General features: G+C 43.5%; 1 protein-coding gene across 1 annotated transcript in view; it reads left to right on the top strand.

The window, feature by feature from the left end:
* Mthfd1l (methylenetetrahydrofolate dehydrogenase (NADP+ dependent) 1 like) overlaps positions 1-20,344 on the top strand; it is a 177,030-nt gene that overhangs the window by 30,713 nt on the left and 125,973 nt on the right. The window contains exons 8-11 of the mRNA XM_027400996.2: positions 6,899-7,010; positions 14,356-14,447; positions 16,178-16,275; positions 19,307-19,480. Coding sequence (XP_027256797.1) covers positions 6,899-7,010; positions 14,356-14,447; positions 16,178-16,275; positions 19,307-19,480 — 476 coding nt within the window. The remainder of the gene's footprint in view (positions 1-6,898; positions 7,011-14,355; positions 14,448-16,177; positions 16,276-19,306; positions 19,481-20,344) is intronic.

Genomic DNA, 20,344 nt, shown 5'->3' on the forward strand with positions numbered 1-20,344 from the left:
CTGGATAGCTTAGACATGTGATAGAATGATGAAGTAAGAGTTGAACTTGGGAGAGTTGAGGAAAAGGAAGGCCATTTATTATCCTTCAGGGAAAGTTGGTAGATATATAAGTATAATTCCCTGTTGCCCCTTTGGCTTGCAGTCATTCTGATTTATGAAATAAGCCTTAAAGTTTTAAAAGCCAATAATCTGTTTTACTGATCACAAGAGAGGGTAGACAACAGAAACACACACAATTCCTTCAAGGAAAACAATTCTCCCAGGGTGAGGTCACTGGGTGGGCACAGAGAGGGGGAAATACCTCTGTTACGACTCTCATCCTCTTATCTTGCCAAAGCCTGACGCCATCTGAATGAAACCATCTGAGCGGCCTGACATTTTAAAGTCGTTACAGCTCTTTCCACGTTCCTCGTTTCATTAATACAGGAAAATGAGGCTGCTGATTCACCAATACAGAGCATAGCCTTGTGGTATTTGCTCAGCTAGTATCAGCTGAAGACCTGGCATGCTCAGGGTGGTAGGGCTCTACACTCAGCTGATTTCAAATTAAATGTTAGGCATTCTAAGTTTTTAAATTTTATGAATAGACAGGGACTCTACTAAGGAAAAATTGCACCAGAATGAACTCTCCATATGCAGCCTGCACGTGCTACTCAAGTGTAAAGAGTGTGTGCCACGAGTGGTTGCTATGGTAAAATTACCAATCAATTCCTAGTTGCCAGGAATGTGTTCTTGGCTTCCAGTCTATGTCACTACTAGGGATGGTGTAAATCTCAAGCTCGTCCCTTTCCCTTACCCCGCAGGGTCATACCCTCTCTTCTTCCCAACTCCTGTGCCACGTCCTGCACCAGCCATACCATATTCCCCTCTTACTAATTAACATCAGTACCTCCCAAAGATGAACTTAGCAATCTTACTCTGCCTTCTAGTTCTTCCTTTACTCTCTATGGGGGTGGGTCCCAGCTGGCTCCCCTCTTCCCCACTGCTCCCTGACAGTCTCAGTTTCAGCCCCATGTCCAGTCTCCTCGAATGTCTCAGGGTCACATGTGTCTCCTCCCTCCCGCTACCCATCCTAATCCCCCCTCCTGAGAAATCTTCCCGAGACAGATCTCATACAGCACAGATCAGTCTGACCACCACTTGTTTTTGTTACATTTTTAGGATTATGCTTATCCAACAACAATGAAAAACATTTTAGAATTATGCCTTAAGTAGAGTCGCAGGGCTCATGTTTCAATGTTTTCAGACTCCTGGCTTAGTACTCTTGGAGATTCAGGGACAACAAATGAGTAGTCTCATAAATTTCAAAATTACTATTTTAAAGGATCCAAGTTGACAAGAAGGCTCTGGGTACAGGTCTCAAAGCAGCAACAGGTTTCTCTTGTTCCTTGCTGCTCTAATCACTATAATGAGGAAATGGAGTCAAAAGAGTTGTCTGTCAACAGGTAAATGGATAATGAAAGTCTGGTACATATATTAAGTGATTCCATTTTGCAGCTCTAAAGAAAACTAAAATCACAAAATTTGCAGGGAAATGGATGGATTTAGAATGCATAAAATTAATAGAAGTCGCCCAATCTCAGAAAAAAAGCAAACCCATGTTCTCTGTCATGGGAATCCTAGCTTATAATGCATTCATGTATATGTGTAAACAAATGTATGTATAATGATTAGAAAGGAGAGCAAGAAAGGGTAATCTTTAAAAATATAAAATTCATACTGATAAATTCATATATATAAACACACATATACTCTGTGTAATACTGTACATGCTTTCCCAAGAGATAGCACATTTTCACAGAATAAGACCTTAATTGTGCAGTGTTCACATGGGATTCACGAGAGCAGTTACATTACTATGAGACCTGGATTTGCAATTTCGTGTTTCATTGTTTGAATACTCCTGCAGGCTGTAGTTCTTTCCAGGTACTAATAAATGGAGCATATTTTATTCTTTAAACATGAATATTGCCCATCCAAATCCCTGTCTGTTGTTAAGAAAACATCAGCATTTTGGAAATATTGACATTTTTTAAAACAAAAGTGACATAATATATATATATATTCCATATATATAAATATATATATATATATATATATATATATATATATATAATATATGGAATTTATTTTAAGATGATACTAAGAGGTGGTCCAGGAACCTCCATGTTGCACAGGGTGTTCATAGACACTTCTCTCCTCACACAGCACCTTGGGGAACCTATCATGGAGCCTTATAGGATCTGTAGTCACTGAGCCTAATGTACCTCATTTTGCTAGAAGTTAAAGATCGTGTGAAGGGGTCACATGAGTGTGGTGGGTCCTCCGCTTCCCTCAGTACTCTCTGTTTGGTGTGTGTGTGGCAGTTGGTGGACGACCTGTGTGCTGACTGAGTGTCCAATGTCCATCCAGACATTAAATACTAATAGAACTTACATTCTAAGGTGTGGGGGAAAATAAGTAGCTATTAGATGCTGTTTTCTCCTCATATCTTCCATAGTTTGCCCTGTGTCTCCCCATCCTGAAGAGCCCAGTTCTCATATCTGCACCCAGGGACAGGGTTTTTACCTTCACACTCCCAGCCACCACACTAAATAAATAAATAAATAAATAAATAAATAAATTAGGTGAATGAGGATTTTCACTGAAGAACACTAAATTTCATTTAGTATCACTGAAAGACCCCCGAAGAGGTACTTTCGTAGAAGGAGACCCGTACCCAGGAATCAGCGAGACCACGAACTTGGATGCAAACTGCAAGAGGTTTTATTAGAGACTCGGGTACCCAGGGCGACTTAGCTTCTGTGAGGCCAAGCGCGCCGAGCCAAGGGAAAGGGGTCCTTATATAGGGAAAAAGGCGCAAGCTAGAAGCAGGGATTCTATTGGATAATTCTAATGAGGCATTGTACAGAGCTATTCCCATTGGTCAATGTAAATGAGGCGCTACTCAGGGTTATTCAAATGAGGCGCAGTACAGAGTTATTCAAATGAGGTGAAATACAGAGTCATTCAAATGAGGTAAAGTACAGAGTCATTTCTATTGGGTGGTTCAAATGAGGCACAGAGCCATTCCAGACCAGCATATTCTCAAGGTCTGGTGTTTGGTACAACAGATTCAATTCCCCCCCCTCCGCGTCCAGATGGCTGACCTTGGGGGCGGAGACCTTGGGACGGAGTGTTTCTCATCAGGTGGGGGTGTGGGGTCGGGGCCCCGGGCCGGCCTAACTGGTGCTCTCGCCCTCGGGCCAACGCACCTGGTGTTCGCCCTCGGGCCGGCCCACCTGGTGCTCGTTGCTCGGCCCCAGCCCCGAGGCGCGGTGCCAGGCGGGGCGGGCCGGGGGCGCGAGCCCTGCCGGGGTGAAGGCTTGGGAGGCCCCGGCAGCTCCGCGGCCCCCGTGTCCTTGGCCTTGGAGGCGGCTCCCCGCTCGCAGCTCCTGGACAAGCAGCACCGCTGCTCTCCCAGCTCAAGTTCCCCTTCCAGGCACCACCCGCGCTGCATTCTCCAGCCCCTGGCCGAACCCTGGCCCTGCCCTGCTCAGTCCCCGCCGCCCTGTCCTCGGTCAACTGCTCCTCCCGCTTGCTCCAGAGAGAACACCCAGCACCGGCACAGGCGGGGAAGACAGAGGGGCAGGGGGCATGCAGAAGCATTCCGAGCGGGTCTTTCATCACTATTTAGTATAAATTTTAAAAGTGTATCTTTGTTTTTTGGGTTTTTGGTTTTCTGAGACAGGGTTTCTCTATGTAATCCTGGCTGTCCTGGAACTAAGTCTGTAGACCAGGCTGGCCTTGAACTCACAGAGATCCACTTGCTTCAGTCTCCTGAGTGCTGAGATTAAAGGTGTGGGTCACCATCACCCAGCCCTTGTGTTTGTTTTGTTGTTGCTGTTGTGTTGTTTTGTTTTGCTTTTCGAGACAGGGTTTCCTAGTGTAGCTTTGGAGCCTGTCCTGGAACTAGCTCTTGTAGATGAGGCTGGCCTTGAACTCTGAAATGACAGAGATCCGCCTGCCTCTGCCTCCCAAGTGCACTACCACTGCCTGGCCCTTGTGTTTGTTTTTAAGTAGAGTTCTTCATTTAAACTTCATATTCTTTTTTTATTTTATTTATTTATTTATTTATTTTTGGTTTTTCAAGACAGAGTTTCTCTGTGGCTTTGGAGGCTGTCCAGGAACTAGCTCTTGTAGACCAGGCTGGTCTCAAACTCACAGAGATCCGCCTGCCTCTGCTTCCCAAGTGCTGGGATTAAAGGCGTGTGCCACCACCGCCCGGCCATATTCTTTTTTTAAAGATTAATTTATTTAATGTACATTAGGGTTTTTTCTGCATGTATGTCTATGTAGGGGTGTCAAATCACCTGGAACTGGAGTTACAGACAGTTGTGAACTGTCATGTGGATGCTGGCAATTGAATCTGGGTCCTTTGGAAGAACAGGCAGTGCTCTTAACTACTTGAGCTATCTCTCCAGGCTCTAAACTTCATATTCTTAACTGGGCTGGTAACATTCAAAAGATGTGGAAGCAAGTTCCATAACTCTCAAGTGCTAAAAAGTGCTAAAAAGTGGGGTGGCACATATGCCCCAGCTTGTTTATGGAGCTCACAAAAAAACACTTATGGGAGTCATTTCTCTGCCACCACCACATGGGTACCAGGGAGTAAACTCCATCTTCAGACTTGGTGTCAGGAACCTTTACCCACTGAGTCATCTTGTCAGCCCATCAATTGTGTTCTTGTTTTGATTGGTGGAGGGAGTTGTTTAGTTTAGTTTTGTCTTGTTTTACTTGTTCCAGCTTTACTCCATCAAACCCAAGACCCTTATTTATTCCCCCTCTGAAACATATTGCTGAGAGGTAATGTATGTGTCCCTTCAAGCCATGATGATGGGGCTGTTCTTGCTATTGTCTTTAAATGCATTGCATTTGCTAGGTAGAAAAGCCACACTGTCATGTAACCTTCCAGATTGCATCTGCCTTCTTCCTTCCCTCCATATTTGATGCTCCTCCCCATAAGGATCGCTGGAATAGTTTTCACTTTACCTAAACCTCACTGTACCCACGTACTCGACATTAATGTCCATGTATCTGTGTCTTACTATTGTTTTAACATTTGGTCCTCTGCCTGGGGAGTGGGTGGTTCCCTCTAGCTATGCTACTCTAGTCTCCACAGAGAAAGCAATATTTTGTTATGAGGTAAAGTTTCAAGCCAGGCTCTAGCCAAGGCCTTTCCCATGTGGTGAAAGGGAAGCTGGAGCAGCCAAGGAGACGATAATTCTTGAATTTGAGCTCATTAAAATCTTGCCCTATCCTCAGTGGGTTATTTATTGATCTAAGCATCTAACACTCTTTCTTTCCAGAAAGAATTAGCATCTACACTGTGATCATGGCTAAGGGAGGGGGATTTTGCCCCTTCTGTGTGGGATTAACTGCCCCCTGATTGCTTATTAGAGCAGCCACTTTAGCCATGTATGTAGGTATGTAGCTAAGGAACCAGAATAAAGTTCTCAAGATTTATGGGTAATGAAGAGAATGGGTAGTATCAAAGACACCACATGCAGGAACCTGAGGAGTCTTAGGGGACTAGTTTGAAGCTATGGCCCCTGGCTTTTCCCAAAATGAACTCTTCAGCGTTGTTCTTCTAGACATTCTTACAAGAAGTGTTTAATAACGTATTCTGGTTTCACCGCCCTTGTGCAGGAAAATCTAGCAAAATGACGTTTCTTATCTGCTGTTCTGGAGTCAGCCTTAAATATTTGCATTTCCTTTGAGGATTGCTGTGGTTGAATTTATGACACTCATTTAAGTATGTAAATGAGAAATGGCTCTTTGAAACAGATGTTTACAATCGTCTCCCCACCATAACATTTTTCCTCTACACGTAATATCACCCACAAGTTCTATCTGCTTTTCAGATCCGTCTACAGAGGTCATGTATGGCTTGGACTGGTCAGATTGCCAGGGATGGTGGCTCCACGTGTCTCAGTGCACTTTAACTGTGTCATGGCCATGTAGACCAGAGGAGGAAGAATGGCTCCTCAGGCAGTTGTTTAAGCAAAGATATCTATTTCCTTCTTTTTCTTTTTGTGTCTCCCTCCCTCCCTCCCGTGTGTGTGTGTGTGTGTGTGTGTGTGTGTGTGTGTGTGTGTGTGTCTGTGTGTCTGTGTCTGTGTGTCTGTGTGTCTGTGTCTGTGTATACATGTATACATAGAGTGTGTGCGTGCTGGGCTGGAGAGATGGCTCAGAAGTTAAGAGCCCTATCCTCAGTGGGCTGCTCTTCCAGAGGTCCTGAGTTTGATTCCCAGCATCCACATGGTAGCTCACAACCATCCATAATAAGATCTTGTGCATTCTTCTGGCTTGCAGACATGCATGCTTGTGTGAGTGTGAGGCCACAGAAAGTGTGTGGAGACTAGGGGCTCATTTCACCTTGTTTGAGACAGGATCTGTTTGATCTTTTGCCAATGCATGGTCCAGACTAGCTGGCCTGCCAGTGTTTGGGGAATTCTGGACTCCTCATAGGTAGACTTGGAATACAGCTATACTACCAGGTCTAGTTATATGTGAGTTTTGGGGATTTGATCTTGGGTCCTCATGCTTGCACTGTACACTCTTTATATACCAAGCTAACTTCCCTATCCTCTGTTTTCTTCCTGTAGAGGGGTGAGACACAGAAATGATAATACTGAGTAGCGTATACACCCAGGCGGCTACTGTGAAGATGCTTTTAAAGTCCCATTTTCTTTGTAAAGATGTGTTAGCCATGCTCTGCTTATGAGTTCAGGGACTTAGTCTAGGCCCATAGTTTGGAGCATTGTCTGTTACTTTGGAGTCACATCACATCAGAAGTTAGTCATGTCTTTATGTTATAGATTAATGTGTGTGGTTTTTTCTCATTTCCTTTTTTTAGCTTCAAGAGGCAGACATTGTTGTGTTAGGCTCTCCTAAGCCAGAAGAGATCCCAGCTTCGTGGATCCCACCAGGAGCCACTGTCCTCAATTGCTTCCATGATATCTTGTCAGGTAAATAGCTTCACCTTGGTGGGGCAGGGGGCAATGGTGCTGGGAAATGGTCAACTTGCTTCTACAGGAGAGGACGTGTGGCTTAGTTTGGGTTTCTATTGCTGTGAAGAGACACTGTGACCATGGCAACTCTTACAAAGAAGCATTTCATTGAGGTGACAGTTTCAGAGGTTCAGTCCATTATGATCTAGAAGGAGAGCATGGCAGCATGCAGGCAGGCCTAATACTGGAGCTGAGAGAGCTACATCTTTCAGGCAACAGGAAGTCAACTGACAGTCACACTGAGGGAAGCTTGAGCAAAAGAGACCTCAAAGCCCGCCCCCAGTGACATACTTCCTCCAACACAGCTGCACCCCCTAATAGGGACACTGCCTTTGGGTGTGGGCCATTTTCAACATGTTCTTGAGATACTGGCTGCTGTTAGTGTGAGTGTCTGCCTGAAAGCTTTTTAGATACCAGCTTCACGTGGTGAGCAGTGAGACCAAGATGTCAGTGGAGATACACCCCCCACCTCTGGTGTCTGACAGACATGACACCTGTGACCTCAAGGGGGCAATCTGGATATGTGTGAGGTAGACCAGAAGTGGTGGAGTTTTTCCTTGCCAAAGATTCTTGGCAGCCTCTCTGTGAAAAGCAGTGGGGAAAGTGGAGCTGCTGGGAGGGTTGGAATGGAAATCAGCCTTGTGTCTGCAGGGTTTCCCTCCCAGTAACCCCCTGAAACTTTCTGGCTTTAGAAGCACACAGAACAATGGAGTAGGTGGAGGAGCAGTCGTGTGTGAGAGCAGGAGCTGCCCAGCTTTTTCTAAGTACACACCTGTGGCGAGCAGGTGGGCTGAGTGGGTAAGGGGCACTTGCCACCAAGCCTGCCCACCTGAATGCTGTCTCCAGGCCCCACTTGTGGAAGGAAGAACCAACTCCATCAAGTTAGCCTCTGACCTCCATACACACAAACTACAGCCATGGCATGTACACCCTCACACATACATACAAATAATTAAGTATAATTTTTAAAAATTAAAATAAAAAATACATGCTGTGTAGAAGCTGGGGATTGTAGTTTGGTAGTTGAGAATTTGCCTGGCATGTGTGACATCCTGAGTACCATCCCTTGTACTACAAAAACACATAAATTACACTTCATATTTTCTACAGACATGCACACAACTTTTATTTGTCCCCGAAGAAAGCAATCTCTAACCCATAAATGATGGCTGTGGCAGACTGGGCTCAGAATTCTAGTTAGGTGAGGAAAGTTAGTTATGATACCCCTTCATCTGCTTTTTTATGATTTTCTTTGCAAAAATATTTACCTACTGGTTTTTGTTAGCATTTATACTAAGAGCAGTTTTGGCACAATTCTAGCTGGAGAATATTCTTTTGGACTGTCTTTACTTTCTGCTGTTATGTAAAAAATGATATATTTTCTGTAAGGAAGACTATTTATTTTTACTTTCAGAGCTTTTGGTTTTGATAGAGCTATTTCTAAAAACATTACACCTTTAATCCCAGCACTTAGAAGACAGAGGCAGATAGATCTCTATGAGTTCTAGGCAAGCCTGATCTACATACCAAGCTCCAGACCACCCAAGAGCTATATAGTGAGACCCTATCTCAAACCCAACAAACAAGCAATAATAATAATAATAAATAAATAAATAAATAAATAAATAAATAAGTAAATGTAGGCTTTGTTGGAGAGTTGGTGTGGGATTATGTACATATATGAGAATCTCAAAGAATAAATAAGAAGAATTTATCTTTAAAGAGCATTAAGTATCAGTGTTTCAATATTTGGAGAGCATAAAAGACTAGAAGCCTCCTATATTGATTTAATTATTCTTTAGGTAGAATAATTGCAACAAGTTTTTTTTTTTTTTTAAATTCTCTGGTCCTTTTATAATACTTTTCTTGTTGGTTTTGGAATGTCACATGAACAAGATAGTGCCTGGCTCTACAGTGAGCACTAGGTAGAGGCCCCAGAGCTATGCTATTCCTGGAGCTTGTCCTTCTCATATGCAGGGCTAACAGGAGAGTATTCTGATAAGATGCACAGCCATTTCAAGGACTGCTCATGGTTGTAGAACATTCAAAATGGTCAAAAGTTCTCATTTTAGTGACTTGGATAACTATGAAGACTTAACCTATGAGGAAGCTGGGAAAAGTTCTCCTTCCGTCCTCCTCTTCTTCATAATCTTGCCACTTAAAACAAATGAGTAGATAGTTTTGGAATCATTATTAAAGAGAGGAGTCCTTTTGTTTAAACTCAAGGCCAGATTTTTTAATACACTGTGGCTGGGTGGAGGTGAGAATCTTTAATGAGATTGTCATTCTCATGTTGATCATGCTACTCCGCCCCCACTCCCAGGTAGACAGGATCTGGGAGGTTATGGTTTGGTGGGGGCCGGGGTGTGTTATTGCCACCTAATGCTAGGAGAGTTTCCTGATGGCCTTTGTCCCTGAAGTTGTGCTCAGAGAACAGTTAGACCTGACGATCCAGGTCTTCCATTCCTCTCACATGGCCTGAATATGTGGGATGTAGACACAGAAACTCTACATTCTGTGTTCTGGCTATAAAGTCAACTGCTTTCCTACTTAAAAAGATTTTTAAAGGAAGAAATGTAGTCATCTTGCAGCGCCTTGATTGCTAAAGAACAGAATTGGCTCTGTTTTCTGAACCCAAGACTGAAGACCAGCTTCTCTGTCCCATTCAGGACACAGGTCTTACGACATGGTGTACAAAATGGCTGTATGTAGGGCAAAACAGCAACATCTTTGTGTTTAACTCAAGTTAGCAGAGTTATCCCACGCTGAAAAAGTGGTGTCCAGTGTGGAGTGAGAGAAAAGTCCTGAGCTGTCTCCCGGGACTCAGAGTAACAAGCTAGGTGATCTACGGGACCTTGGGTTTTCCCTTTTGTGGCCCTGAAGGGGGACAGTTTGTTCTAGTAGAAAGGTCGAACATAGATCTGGGGTTTGGTCGTTCAGAGAGAAGGCAGTTATTTCATTGGTGTGAGATTTTGTTGTTTTGTTTTTGAGACAGAGTCTCCTTGCTTGACCAAGGCCCACTTTATTCTGAGATACCTGTCTCTATTGCCCGGCTCCCCACCACCACCACCACCACCACCACCACACACACACACACACACACACACACACACCACATCTATCCCTGAGATATACTGCCAATTTTCTAGTTCAATTTTTAGCTCATTCTTGCTACATTCAGTTAGTTGCCTTTTAAGAGATTTAGACCAGGGCTGGAGAGGTAGCTCAGTTTGTCTTGCCTGGCACTCACACACAGGGCTCTGGATTCGATCCCCACCTTGACACAAAATCTGAGGTGGTGATGCACAGCTAGAATCCCAGCGCTGGGGAGGTGGAGGCAGAGGATCACAAGTTTAAGGTCAGCCTTGGATACATCAGCACCTTCTCAAAAGAAAAAAACAACTTTAGCTGTCTAGATTATGCATGTAGTGTCTTAATTCCTCCTCAATTTGGTCTTGGGTTGCAAAGTTATATAAGGCAATTCTAACATTATTTTCTTTTCTTTATAAATTACATTCTTTAAAAATAAGAAGAAGAACAGAAATTGTATGCTGTGATTTGATGGTGGTATTCAAATGGTTGAAATGAAGGCAGCAGCTCTCGAAGGCACTGTCATAAACTTTCACTAGAAGATTCCTTCTGGCTCTCTTCACTGTTGAGTCACCATTTCACCTTCCAGATGAATGTATGGAACCAGAAAGACAACTGGGTGTTTCGTTTAAGGTTTATCTGTGTTAATTTCCAGTTTCTAGCACTTCTGGCTTTGGAGTAACTTCTCATCCTAGAAAGGAAAACCATGAAAGAGTCGTCTGTGAGTGCATAGGTTTGTGATAGAAAGGTGGTCCCCACTGGCTGCCACTGTGTCAAAGCCAGGTCCTGAGGTGATAGATAGAGCAGTGAGGGAGGAAGGCTGTCTTGGTGGTCTGTCACTACTCCCAGGGTAGTCCAGGAAGGGGCTGTTCTGACTTCCACAGGTAGCAGCATAACACAGAAGCCTTGTCTTTTCTTTCTGAACAAATTTTGGTCCTCATCATTTTAAAACATTATAATTGAAATGCCATCTTTTAAAGTGACTTGCCCCCAGAGGGGCCATGAGTTAAATGGGAATGTTGGGTGGGAAGTGAAATGATCCATCCTTACTATGGGACAGGACCTGCTATAAGCTATGGATACTCAGACTGGGGACAACCTCCAGGTGGAGTCCTTCCTTCACACGCAAGGGGTCTGAAACAGTGTTTTCCTTTCTCTGTCCCATCAGCATCAAAATGTACTGAGAATATATGAGAATATATTTATTCATGCTTCACTGAGCCCCCACCACCATCTTAATGGCTTCAAATTCTCTGGAATCAATTCTGTCTCAGTATTTATCTCTAATCCAGAAAGAAAAAGAATACAAGATTTATAAAAGCAAATCTGCCCAATAAATAAGTATACAGAATCAAATCAAAGTATCTTCTGGCCCCATTTTTCCATTAAAAAAAAAAAAAACACATAGTTTTAGTTGAATCTAATAGAAGGAAAAGCAAATGATATCTGCAGGCATTGCTGAAATTTAGACAGCCACTTCCAAAAGAGAACAGAGAGAGAGAGAGTAGAGCCTTTGTTGTGAGAGACAGAGAGAGAGAGAGAGAGAGAGAGAGTAGAGCCTTCGTTGTGACTTAGTAATAACTCACTTGTCTAGTATGTATGAATTAGATGGCAAGCCTTAGTCCATTCACTGCCTAAAAGGCTAAGGTCAGCCCTACGTGTGAACATAGTCAATTTGCCCAGCTTTTATGGGCAGATCTGGTGCCCCAACAATACAACATCTTTTGGTATTTGTTGAATGTAACTAATTGTGTGTGAATCAGGTCAGGGTTAGGGCTGGTCCCTGTAGAAGGGAAGGCTTGACTGGCCACAGGCTTCTGTTAGCATTGTGGTCATAGCTCCCTCAACTCAGACTTCTTATAGTTTTAGTTGAATCTAATAGAAGGAAAAGCTTCTTCTTGCCTTTCGTTCTTGCTGCTTTCTTCCACAAACTCCTCATGATTTCTGGTCCAATTGTGGCATTGTATCCTTCTCTAGATTTATTCCCCTTCAATCAACTGTCCTTAGAGCAGGCAGGCAGGCAGGCAGGCAGAAGGAAGGAAGGAAGGAAGGAAGGAAGGAAGGAAGGAAGGAAGGAAGGAAAGGAATTTTGTTTTGCTTATACCTGTTCCTCAAGCTGTTCATCATACCTTAGAGCCCTTCCTGAACTGGTTTAGACATAGCAGCCCTAAAAGTGCAGCTTTTCAAAACTGTAGCATAGTCTCTCTTCCCGAGCTCTGTGTTGTGCAAGAGCCTGAAATGATAAGAATTCATCACTGAGTGACTGTGTCCCTCATGTTCTGGGGATATGCATTTACAAATTGATACCAGCCCCTGGAATGTAGCCGACTTGATTCTCCATTGCTTAAAGACAGGAGAATGAACAGTACGTTTTTGTTTTCCATAGTAGTTGGACAGGAATTTTAAGAGCAGGCCTCTGGTGGTTAAAACAAAGCAAAACAAATCTCTCCCATCCTTTGACTCTTGTCCTCTACCTAGCTGTGATTTATAGAGCCAAAGCATTGCTAATCTTTAAATTATACATGGGGGATATGGTTTTCCAACACCCTTAATGCATTTGACAATAAAACATCATGGAACATATACTCTTAAGTGTTTTGTGCAATTTCTTGCAAAGGACTGTCAGCAGAGAAGATAATTTAAGAGTTTCGTGGCCCAGAAACAGAGGAAAACTGTTTAATTAAGAAGCATTGCTATAAGAAGCATTTTTCCCCTCTAAGAGAGAGTACAGGGCAAAGTGTTTCACATGTGTTTTCTTATAAAAATTTTTAAAATTGCTAACTACCTAAGAAAGTGTAATTCTTATGATACTCCCCAAATTTGAAATCCAAGGATGTCTGTCAGCTTTCTGCTACTTTGAAAAATTATTGAGAGAAAAAAAAAATCAACTGGTAAGGAAGAAAGTTTGTTTTGGTTCATGGTTTCCAAGATTCATTCCATGATTACCAAGACCTGTTGCTTTAGGACTGTGGTGGAATGGTACCCATGTGTCAGGAATGGTGGCAAGGAACACACAGAGAGTGGAAGGGCCTAGAGTCCCAAGGGCATGACACCAGTGACCCAGCTTCCTCCCACTAGGTACCACCTTCCTAAAATGTCAATACATCCCAGATAGAGTCACAGGCTGATGAACCAGTCCTTTCCATGTGGGCCTTTGGGTACACCACAGACACAAAGTAGCACCAGATAATCCCTAAAGTTAATATCCTAAAATATAATCACTTTTGATGGAAATAAGGTCATGTTTCTATGACAGGAATTTTCTTTTGATTATTAAAAAACCCAATCTATGGGCCTGGGAAGGTGACTCATTGGAGAAAGCGCTTGCCACCAAAACATCAGGGCCAGAGTTCAGATCTCCATGACCTACAGAAAGTCAGATGGGCACAGCAGCACAGCTCTGGGGGGAAAAGACAGGGGATCCCTACAGCAAGCTGGACAGCTAGACTAACAGCTAGAATCAGTGAGTTCCAGGTTCACCATCACACCCTGCTCCATAAGTGTCTCAAGCATGCTAAGCAAGCGCTCTACCACTGAGCTGTTGCTCCAGTCCTTTTGCTTTTTAATTTTGAGACAGAGTCCAACTGTCTTCCCCTGGCTGGCCTTGGGCTTGTACTACCCCTGCCTCAGCCTCCTGAGTAATTAGAATTACCTCCTGGGTAACTAGGATAATAACTAGACTACCAGACCCAACTAGAATTGTTTATAGTTACTATTATACTTATATCTCTATTCATTTTTAGTTGTGTTCTTGAGACAGGATTATGCTATGTAGCCGAGGATAGCTTCACACTGTCTATTCTCCTACCTCAACTTTCCAAGCGCTGAGTTTTCAGGGCTGGGCTGCCACATCCAGCTAAGTATTTGTTTTTGTAGGTCACAGTATGACACTTGGGTGCCTGGATTGTTTCTGTGTCCTTCAGTGTAAGAAACCTCCCAAGCGCTATGCTTTGTTAAACTGTGCCTTCATTTATCCCAAGTTAACAGCTCAAGTGGACATGGACATCCCTCTGATGTAAAATACAAAAGAGCCCCCACTGAGAGCGTCAAGGCTGTGCCAGAGGTTACTTGCCTACAGACATTCCCTGACCTCCCAACTTCCTTGGGTGATACCTGATGGGCACCATGATTCAGTATGCTGGATTTTTACAAAGAATAATTGTTTGTAAATGACAATATACTGCAAGCCTTTTCCTATTCGATGTTTTTTCAGGGAAGCTGAGAGGTGGCTCTCCTGGGGTCCCCGTGAACGGACTCATTTCAGAAGAGAATGTGAGTCTCCTTGCTGCAGCTCTGCGGATACAGGTTTGTTTGATATGGCCGTTTGAGTTTGGGTGTCTTATTAGTGTTTTCTGCCTATCGGGTGTGGTTTTAGACACCATACACACCTGAGATCAAGGACGTCTGTGAGGAAATGGGGACTCACCAATGGTTTCTACTTGCCTACCGTTGCACGATGTGTGGGTGACAGATACCCAAGGTACTGTCTGTGGAATGCATCACCTCTCAAATGTAGCAACTCAAAACTTTAAGCAGGCATTGTCCCATAGCTTTCGCACATCAGAGACCTGAGAGCTGGCTAGCTGTGTGGTTCTAGCTTCGAGCCTCTCAAGTGGTCGAAGTCAAGATGCCATCCAGGGCTTGGTTGAGGTTTGAGAATTCACTTCCGAGATAGTGCAGCCACACATGGCTGTTGACATGTGACCTTGAGCTCCCCCTTAGCTGTTGAGTGGTGGTTTTTATTCCTCATGATGTAGACCTCTCCACAGGGCTGCTTGCGTTGCTGCAAGCTAACTTCACCCACCGTGAGTGACCCCAAACCAGAGCAAATGATGTGCTTTAAGGTGTGTTTTCTGAAAGAAATCACATGTTGCCACTTTTTGCTTTTGTTAGAAGCAAATCACCAAGCCTCTTTAGAGGGAAAATGCATCAGGCTATTGAAAAGTTTGTAGGCATCTTTTCAAGCCACCATCATCTGTGTAGTCTGAACCCTGAAGTCCCCAGCTCTTAACTATGTCTACTGAGCATTCTGAGGATGCCAGAGCCACGGGGCTACATCTGTTTATCTTAATTTCACATGCATATAGATGCGCATGTATCACTGTTGAGTAATTCGGTTTCCATGTACGTTCCAATTGACTGCAGAAGGATTGTATTAAATGGTATTACACATTGTGGAAGCTGGACGGCCAAGCTCATCTTTCACACAGGCTTATGCTGTCTTCAGTTTTTTTTTTTTTTTTTTCATTTCTAATTGAGATTAAGAATCCATCCCAGGGGCTAGAGATATAGCTCAGTCAATAAACTGCTTGGACCACAAGCCGAAAGGCCTGAGTTTGAACCCCAGCCCACATAAAAAGCAGGGAGTAGTGGTATGAGCCTGTAATCCCAGCACTAGAGAGACAGAGACAGAGGGACTTCTGGGACTTTCTGGGAAGACAGTGTAGTTCTTGGTTCAGTGGAAGATCATGTCTCAAAACTAAGGTGGTAGAGCTGGAGAGGTGATTCAGTGGTTAGCACACTGGCTGCTCTTCCAGAGGACCCAGGTTTGGTTCCCAGCATTCAGGTGGCGGCTCACAACCATCTTTGACTCCAGTTCCATGGAATCCAATGCCCTCTTCTGGCCTCCACAGGCATTCAGTACACATGGTGCATAGATGATGCATGCAGGGGAAACACCCATACACATACAATAAGAATTAACTAATCAATTATAAAAACGTAAGTTGGAGAACTCTACCTAATGTTAGCCTCTGACCTCCATGTATAAGCATGCATACACACGCAAATAAAATGTCAAAAGAGATCCATTCAGAATCATTGTATCTGTATTCTTGGCATCTTCTTGTGAATAGTTAAGCCTTTTCAACAATGCATGTATCTACCTGCCCATAAACAAAAAGTCTGCAAGACTAATTGCATGTGAATTGCTTTGTTGCTTATATTTTATGGTAATTTTCTTGCTTGGGGATTCCTTTGGCTTTGTAACTCCCTCATAATATTCCTGCGGTTTATCCTCCCTCTCTCTCCTGAAGAACATGATCAGCAGTGGCAGGAGATGGCTCCGAGAGCAGCAGCACAGGAGGTGGCGACTTCACTGCTTGAAACTGCAACCCCTCTCCCCGGTACCCAGGTAGGTGACACAGTGCTTGGCTTGTACTGATGAGGCCCACTCAAGTGACTCGGGTCTCTAGTCAGTCAAAGATAGGAGGCATAACTCAAGGCTTTTGAGGTTTTGTTTATATGAACATAGTCTCGTGTAGTCCAGGCTGCCCATGAACTCACCATGTAGCCAAGGAGGTTGTAAACGTATCCCCTTGCCTCTGTCCCCCGAGCACTGGGGTTATACTCTCCTACCACCTGGTTTCGTGCAGTGCTTGGGTGTTGAGGATAGGACCCAGGATTTCGAGCATGCTGAGCAACACAAAATAACTGAGCTATCACCAGCCCCAGTATTTGGATTTTGGTGATGGATAATTTCCTCGAATCATCAAACTGAGACACCATTTCTCCGTCGCTATTCCTTCCTGATTAAATCATGATGGCCATGCCTACCACATTCTATCAATATTAAGATTGCATATCTTTTTATTTCATCTTAGTGGTGCGTCCTATACTAAAAGGAAACATATAAACTTTATTCTTCATCGTAAAGAAAGTGTTGTCCTTGTATCTGACAGAATGTGGGTCATGCAGCATTTGGCAAGTATTGGCCAGGGTTAGGAACACCCTGGACATAACCAACTTCGTGCAACAGGCAGGTGTTTTTCTAGTCTTGGGGAAAATGGCCAAGCAAGGCAAGCATACTCACATGGGAACTCCATTCTGCTTCCTTCAGGATTGTCCCCTAAGATACTGCTGTGCTCGGGATGGGATGGGTGTTTTCAGCCACCTTAATGATTCTGAGTTACATAGTCTCTTTGAACAATTTGGAAGTACAGACTGCAGGATATAATCTTAGTGCATGATTTAGAATGGTCAGTGTGATACAACATCTGAACCAGGGTCACCACTGACCCCCTTGTCCCAGCGAGTTGGCCATATAACCTTATTCAGGTTGGTGATGTCTGAGCCCCAGGTCATCCCATCCAGCAATGCTGGAATACATAGAGTATTGAATGGCTGAAACCTCCAGTAACTGGCTCAGTTTTTCACATGGTTACGAATTCTTTTGGGGAGATAGTGAGGAGAAATGATTCTTACTGTGTAGGCCAGGCTGATCGCAAACTCACAGTAACGCTCCTGCCTCTACCTCCCAAGAGGTAGAATCACAGGAATGTTTGTCTGTGCCCAGCCACTAGTGGCTTTCAGAATTGACCTCTTTTCTCTTCTACAGTCATGTGTCTCCTGGTTAAGCATACCCATGAGATTGGTTTTACCTTCACAATAGACTATGTCATAGACACATTCTTGCTTTGGGTCATTAACACAAATTTAAAGAAATGCTATTCTTTATAACTTCATCCCTATTGTTGTACAATCAATTTGTAGCGTATCTTCTTTTTTGATTGGTTTTTACAAGCATACCAACACATTGTACTTGCAGAAAGCTAAAAATAATAATTTTTGTTATTTATTTATATTATTTATTATTAAGATAGATTCCAACAAATTGTGTATGAAAATCTTCCAAAGTGGATTCTACTTAGGGATGGGTACTTTAGTTATCTAGCCAAATGTGATTTCCAGAGCCACTGGAAAAAGGAAGGCAGACTGTATAGTTTATAAGTCACTAAAAAATTGAAATGAGCCTGTAACTCCAGCATATGAGACAATAGAGCAGGAGGACTGGAGTTTCAAGGCCAATCAGGTCCCTATCCAAGCAAGCAAACAAACAAACAAAATCAAAGTTGATGTCACTGTGGCTCTTAAGGTAATAAAGGGGAAACCTAGAAGATCTCCAAGATTTAGTTGCTCAGTTTCAGAGATGACAAAAGGAGAAAAACTGCAGCTAGCAAGACAAAATAAAATCAGATTTCAGGAGCTCTGGGTAGGTGAAAAGGAAAATAGAAAGATCTATGCCAATGACCTGGGAAGGGACAAACCTGGCATGAAGCCAAGAGTTGAGCCTATACTGGCGTAAAGCGTCACTCTCTTCTCCCAGGTGCCCTGGTACCCTATGGAGTAATGAGGATAGGGCGCGTTTACTATTATTTCCTATACCAAAGTCAGACTGCCCTGGCCCTCTTGTCTAAAGAGAATTATAAAGTCGTATGGAGGCCAAGCAGATTGGCAGCAGCAGCAACAGAAAACAGTTGCTGCTGAGAGTTGCCTTTAGCAGTGAGTGTGGTCTCCTGCTGCCCTCAAGGACCACTGTGTCCCAGGGACTGCCGGGGAATGGTTGTCCTCTTATGTGTGATATTCAGCTCCAGGAACAAGTATGCCATCAGTCCTCCCTCTTAGACAGATGTTCAGTGGGATAAATGGATAGGCTGGCCCTGAATAAGAAAGATGTCTGGACAAATCAGCCACAGCAGTGGTCTCTGTGGTCTACAGTACACACATTAGTGCTGAGAGCCCATGTAATGTCAATGACCGTTTGCTCACCTCATAGTCAGGTCTGGTGTTCAGTCACCCTCCAAATGAAGGTCCTGACTCTCCTCTGTCTGAGATTGAGTTTTGGGTACTGCATTCCTTTCACAAGCTATTGCATAATTAATAAAATATTTTTGAAATATTATTTTTGGACTGAAAATGGGAAAGAGAGAAAGTGTGGAAGGAGATAAAACAAGATAGCATTTCCATGTTTCTGAGTAGCCAAGAGACACTTTGGCTAGCCCAATGGGAGAGTATCATGCAGTGGACTTTCTCTTCTCCCCTGCCTCACGGAGCTTTGTGCTCTATAATGGGTTTACCATAGACATAGTGCAAAAACCACAATTGTCCTCTCTGCGTGACACGATGGGTGTCTTTGTGCCTGACATTAGGATATTGCTATGTGTTTTGTAATGATATCTCAAAAGGAAAAAAAGAAAGGGAGGGGAAAGTCACTTTCTCATGCATCTTAATTGTTAGCAGTTGTGTTTTATTCTGCCTGGGAAAAGGGACCACAGAGCAATTGGGTTGATTTAGTGGTTGGCGGGTTGCATGGATGCTTTCCCCTCAAGCCCTGACCACCTAAGCTGAGACAACTGCCTCCTTCATGCTTCTTTCTTTCCCTCCAGTGATATTGAGATTTCAAGGAGACAGACTCCAAAAGCTGTGGATGTCCTTGCCAAGGAGATAGGATTGCTTGCAGATGAAATTGAAATCTATGGCAAGACCAAAGCCAAAGTCCGTTTGTCCCTGCTGGAGAGGTTAAAGGATCAAAAAGATGGAAAATACGTCTTGGTTGCTGGGTAAGCCTCCACTACAAATTGACCCGCCTGAGGAGATGTGTTTCTGGAACTGTCTTCCATATTTACCTCTGTCCACCTGCCCATTAACTACATAGTGTTCTCAGTTTTGTCCATGTTCCTTTTTGTTTCAATTGACAAGCCTCCATTTGCCACAAGGTAAGTAAGGCTCCTCACACCACCCCCACAGGCCTGAGCAACTTAGTCTCTGTTCTGTACATAGAATAACAAGCTGCTGATTTTGCTGTTTTATTTTTTAACTTATTTTTTTTAATCTGTCATGCTGGGGCTCAGACCCAGAGTCTATCATGCTGGTAGGCAAGGGCTCTACCACTAAACTACACCAGCCTGTAATACATAAGTGGGGTGGCTTCTTTAGGCAGTGCTGGAGAGCAAACCCAGGACTTCATGCATCCTAAGCAAATGCAGCACCACATATCTACACTCCCAACCCCCAGGGCTTTACTTATTTTTTTTACCCTATACTTGATACTGCTCCCTGAGCTGCTTCTCCTTCCCACCAAGTCATGTTATGTAGCCCAGGATGCCCTTGAACCCTTCATCCTGCTGCCTCTATCTTCTACATGCTGGGACTACAGGCATGTGTCACCATTCCAGGCTGTCCTGGACATTTAAATTCCATTTTCCATGATTTAAAAAAAAAAAAAAATAACAATTAGAAGCACATCATTTTCGACTGAGTAAGGGCTTCAGATGTATGTTGTTTCATATTCTACTTTCCAATAATGTTTTAAGATACACTGTGAAATGTACATGCTCTTGTTAATGTCCTGGGTAGTTCATTTTCATGTGGACCTTACAAAACCTCATTACATTTCAAACTAAGGTTGGGCCATTTTCAATTGT

This window comes from Cricetulus griseus, chromosome 2 (genome assembly GCF_003668045.3).
Source record: "Cricetulus griseus strain 17A/GY chromosome 2, alternate assembly CriGri-PICRH-1.0, whole genome shotgun sequence".
NCBI lineage: Eukaryota > Metazoa > Chordata > Mammalia > Rodentia > Cricetidae > Cricetulus > Cricetulus griseus.